The 5676-nt window shown below is 36.5% G+C and overlaps 1 protein-coding gene across 1 annotated transcript; it reads left to right on the top strand.

Moving 5' to 3' along the window:
- The first annotated feature begins 1947 nt into the window (after nt 1-1947).
- On the top strand, nt 1948-2877 carry LOC142163515 (uncharacterized). Its single transcript, XM_075220811.1, has one exon. It carries the CDS (start codon nt 1948-1950, stop codon nt 2875-2877), a length of 930 nt encoding a protein of 309 aa, XP_075076912.1.
- The last annotated feature ends 2799 nt before the right edge of the window (nt 2878-5676 follow it).

The following is a 5676-nucleotide window of genomic DNA, read 5'->3' as shown; positions in this document are numbered from 1 at the left end:
CCTCTCAATCCAAAAATGGACTCCCAACTTTATAGCTACACAAGCGACTCAGAGTTACACAGTCATGTGGGTGAGATTACCACAACTTCCAGCGGAATTTTACAACGGTATTATACTTACAAAGATTGAAAATGTTATTGGTAAATTACTAAAAATTGATGCTTGTACATCCTCCACCATTAGGGAACGCTATTCAAGGTTATGTGTACAATTACCATTAGAACAGAAAGTCCAATCCCATATCCTAATTGGACCATACAAGCAGATTATTTTATACGAAGGGGATAATATCCTATGTAAATCATGTGGCTGCCTTGGAAACTCTCTTGTAAAGTGCTCCCACAAAACTACACAAAACACACAAGTGGCTTATAAAGAAGAGAAAAACCCAGCATACACTGAAGACATCAATGATGAGTGGCGGACGGTTTCTTTCCCCAAGAAAAAGAAGACAGCAGTTAATTCAAGCGTCCAGGTAGGATCTACAACAAGTAAATTCCCAGGTATAAATGTCAGAATATTTGATGCATCGACAGGTAAGTTTCTTAACACTCAGTATTTGAAATATGTGAAAAAAAACTCTATCACCCACCATATCCCTGAAAATTCAAAAAATTCCGATAAACCCTAATTAGAGTTAACTACGAACACTAATAGTAATATCCATAATATTAACAACTCTAATAATAATAATTACTGCATGAAAAATGACGAGCACATGGATTCTCATCAATCCAGTGGTAAAAGAAATACCACCACATTTTTTCATGGAAATAACTCCCCAAACCAGACAAGTGGAAAAAACGTGTCTTTGATTGACACAATCCCTACTGCTAATGTCCAAATAATAACGCCTACTAAACCAGGGTCTAAACAAACTACCAATGACCCTTCACTCTCCAATAAAAAAAACTCCCAGAAAACTCTACACCACAAGAAACCCCTCCCACTAATCATAACCCGGTAGAAAATCCTCTAAACACAATCTGTATGCCCACTAATAATCACTCCCACGAAGAACACTTGGCAAAAAAAACAACACCAAATGTCGGACGTGATATCAACCAAAGATTTTATTAAAGTCTATACACAAGACTCATCCTATTCCATGCAAATAGACTACATCATTGCAAATCCCATAACTCCCTATCGGAATCCATAGCTACTAGCTCTCAAAAAACTGTATTAGACCACCACCATGCCTTGAGTTCCACTCACCCTGAGAAGGCGATATAGACTAGTCCAACTCCAACGCCTTCATCGACCATATCCAATGGACAACCTACCACCACTACCACCTCAACTCCCTTCTCAACCAGTGATCTACATCCAACCACCAAACCCACCCAACCACAAACCACAATCCTGGATCAAACTGGGCCTCATGGGTCATGCAATCTCTTTCAACCTCCAAATCAATGTGCAGGACTCAGTTCTCATTATCCAAAACATAAACTACCTTGCCTAGTTGATCTCGGAGGGCATGCCCCTTGCCATGACCAACTACATCAATTAGATGTGGATAAGCAACATCTTACAACCACTAGCCCCATCATTGAACCAAAACCTAACCAATAACATACAAGAGATTGTGGAATGTACCGGGGAATCCCAATATTGTGATGCCCCAGAATATCCCACTCAACCTGTTTTGCTCTAGAGGATTTGTCCATAATGAACCCCATATTCACCCCATGGGAAGTGCAACAAATTCCTGCACAACAAGTCCCTCACCAGAACCCCCCACCGCAAATGCAATCCCATGCACAATAGATGGACATGCAAAATCAAGAAGAAAACCACAAAGAGGAGGAAGAAGAGCTTCCATATCATAGAGAACCCAGGGTGGCATTCTCAAACCTAAGCGAGATAAAAATACTAATCTTCAAGGAATGGCAAGACAAGAAGTGCATCATCATTTGTCCACTCACACTGTTCAAATGCCCGATGGACATAAGACCTCCACATGATCCTACAGTAGGAAAGAATGCAGTAATCCTAGTGCCCTCCCATAGGAGGAACAGTGCAGCGGCAGTGAAGAAGAACTACCAAATCCAATCTAACCAGTCAATGATGAATCAACCAATTAACTTCATAATCTGGAATGTCCGGGGAGCAAACAATGCAAACTTCCATAGAAACTTTAGAGAAATTATGGATACTCATAGGCCTAGCATGGTAGATTTGCTAGAAACAAGAATGACAAACCACATCTCAATACTGGAAGATTTCAACTTCACAGAAATAATAGAGGTTCCAGCAGAAGGACAATCTGGAGGCCTGGTGATCTTATGGAATCATGCAAGAGTCATCGTCAACAACTTCACTAGAAGAAACCAAGAAATTTATGCCATGATCAAGATAAAACCAAATCATAAAAAATGGCTCTTTAGTTCCATTTATGCTAGTACTGACAAAAATAATAGAGATACCCTATGGCAAAATATAAAAAATATCTATAACACATATAAAGGTGCATGGCTTATGGGAGGGGATTTTAATGATGTTATTATGGCTCAAGAAAAGCTAGGTGGAAAATCAGTAAATCAAAAGCAAGCAAATAATATACTTGAGAATCTAAATTATTGTAAGCTTCTTGACCTAGATTTTAAAGGTTGCAAATTTACTTGGTCAAATCATAGAAGAAAAGGCAAAGGTTTGATTATGGAACGTTTGGATAGAGTTTATGCTAATATTGATTGGTTAGATCAATACCTAGAAGCTTCAATAATTCATTTGCCAAAAACATATTCTGACCATAACCCCATACTCATTTCCCTAAAAGACAAAAACCTTGCCTACATAGAGAAACCTTTTCATTTAGAGTCAATGTGGTGCTCACACCCTGACTTCATAAACATAGTAAATAGAAATTAGGATAAAAATGACCTTCTAACTGCCACACTCTCCTTCGAGGACGAAGTTAAAACTTAGAGTAGAGAGGTCTTTGGTAACATTCATAGGCAGAAAAATAACTTCTTGCAAGACTAGGGGGAATACAAAATAGCCTTAAGTATACCACTAGTACTTTCCTACAACAATTAGAAATCACCTTACAACAAAAATATAATGACATCTTAAATTGGAAACTAAGATTTAGGGTAATGTGGATGAATGATGGAGACGGTAACACAAAATATTTTCAAATCACATCCACAAATAGAAGAAGAGTTAACAAAATCAACTTCTTCAAAGATGATATGGGCAATTGGATAGATGACCACAATTTCATTATGCTCCATACGGTAAAATTCTTCCATAATTTATTCACCACTTCACACACTTTTTCTACTTGGCATACCAAAATGAGTGTAACTCCACAAGACCAAGACTCCAACCTCTAGTGCCTAGATCACCCTCTAATGGATTTTGAAATTACTAAAGCAGTTTTCTCTTTTAATCCCTATAAAGCCACAGTCCTTGATGGTTTACATCCCTTCTTCTTTAAAAAATATTGGAAAAATATTAGGAGAAATGTCAATGACTTTTGTCACAAAGTTTTTAGGGAAAGTCATATACCTAGAGAAATTAATAAGACCTATATTTGCATAATCCCCAAATTCGAAAATGCTAACAACTTAAGGAATTTTAGACCTATTAGCCTTTGCAACACAATTTATAAGGTTATTACAAAAATAATTGCTAACAGGATGAAATCTTACCTGCAAAACCTAATTGGACCTCATTAAACTAGTTTCTTCAAATGAAGATGTGATGACCCAAATGTCATCTTTAAATTAAATAGTTATCTCGGTATTTTAAGACCTTAAAAAGCGCTATTAATTATTTCTCGACTTGCATGCGCAATCCGTATAATTTTCCGGATGGTTTTCATGTGAAAAATAGATTAAAATGTGAATTAGAGCTTTAAAACTCAACTGAGTTGACTTCGGTCAAATTTTGAGCAAACGAATCCGGATCCGAGTTTTGACCATTCAAGCAGTTCCGTATCATGATTTGGAACTTGGTCATATGCCCAAAATCGAATTCGGAGGTCCCTAGCTCAAATTATCGTCATTTAACGGAATCTAGAAATATAAGGCTAAAGATTTCTTAAATTTGACCGAGAGTTGACTTTTTGATATCAGGGTCGGAATTCGATTATGAAAATTAGAACAGATCCATTATGTCATTTATGACTTGTGTGCAAAATTTGAAGTCATTCCGGGTTGATTTGATATGTTTCGGCGCAAAAAAGTAGAAGTTGGAAGATTTGAAAACTCATAATTCAATTCAATGCGTGATTCATAATTTTGGCGTTGTTTGACGTGGTTTGAAGCCTCGATTAAGTTCGTATTGTATTTTGGGGCATGTTGGTATAATTGTTAAGGTCCCGAGAGCCTCGGGTGGATTTTGGAAGGTTAACAAAATGGATTTTGGACAAAAAAAACAAGTTGCTGAAATTTTGTGCTGCAAAAGCTTTGGACAACACTATGCAATCGTGGAGCCTACTTCGGAAGCTTCTATCTCAAAAACTGTAAGGAATATGAAAATTTATAAAACAAGAAAGTTGTAGCTCTTGCATCCTAGTTTCCACAAAGTTAGATTATTAATCATTTGGACATTTATATAGAAAGTTATGGTCAATTGAATAAGGGCTAGTCAAGCTGTTTTGAAAATTTTCTAGAAATTTTTTATGCGAGTAGGCTACTTTGGGAGCTTATATCTCGCTATCTATAAGGAACTAGGTGATGAGCAACACATCAAAGTTGCAGTTCTTGGTGTCTAGTTTCCATAAAGTTAAACCGTTCATCATTTGAATATTGGTACAGAATGTTATGATCGATTTACTGAAGGCTGGTAATGCCATTTTTTCTAGGACAGGGGCTAAATTGACAAATGCAACTTGCCTAGACAGATTCTTAAACACGAGAGTTAGCCATTTTTACTCATTTTTGCGTTTTGAGTCTCGGATTTAGACGATTCCAAAGGGGGGTTTCACAACTTCGACTTGGGTAAGTGTTCTATATCCGAAAGTGATTATATTTCATAAATCTATGTCCATATTCATCAATTATTTCGGATTTAGGTGTAAGAAATTGGGATTTTTGTAAAATCTTCGAAAACGAAAATTTAAGATTTGAAAGCCAATCCGATGTCGGAATTTGATAATATTTGTATGGTTGAACTCGTATCGAAACGGGTATTTGGATTTCGTGAAAATTTTGTCGGGTTCCGAGAGGCGGGACCCGCATTGACTTTTGGTTGACTTATTAGAATAAAATTTTAAGTCGACGTTATATTATCCGAAATTATTTCCGATGAATTTTAATGAAGTTATACACTTAATTTGGATAGATTTGAGCCGTTCAGAGGTTAATTCAAGCAAGAAGGGTATTTTGGAATATCGGCCTAACTTCAAAAAGGTAAGTATCTTGCCTAACCTTGTGGAGGGAATTTTCCCTTAGGCATTGAGTCTTATGTGGAAATTGTGTGATTGAAAACCATGTACGCAAGGTGACGAGTACATACTTAGTTTATATGTGCAAATTATAGCGGTTAAAATTCGTAGATGCCCATATGTATTTAATTAGGAATAGTTGACATTTAGAAAATCCTTGATTGTCATGCCTCATTCTTTGTTTGTCAAGTTTGTATTTATATGATAATTTGGTGTGATTGCTACTTGGATTTTATATGAATTCCATGTGTTTGGTGATTTGATATTTCCTAGAA

Source organism: Nicotiana tabacum, chromosome 8, assembly GCF_000715075.1.
Source record: "Nicotiana tabacum cultivar K326 chromosome 8, ASM71507v2, whole genome shotgun sequence".
Lineage (NCBI taxonomy): Eukaryota > Viridiplantae > Streptophyta > Magnoliopsida > Solanales > Solanaceae > Nicotiana > Nicotiana tabacum.
Note: the sequence above shows the minus strand (reverse complement) of the source record. Positions and strands in the feature narration are given on the sequence as shown.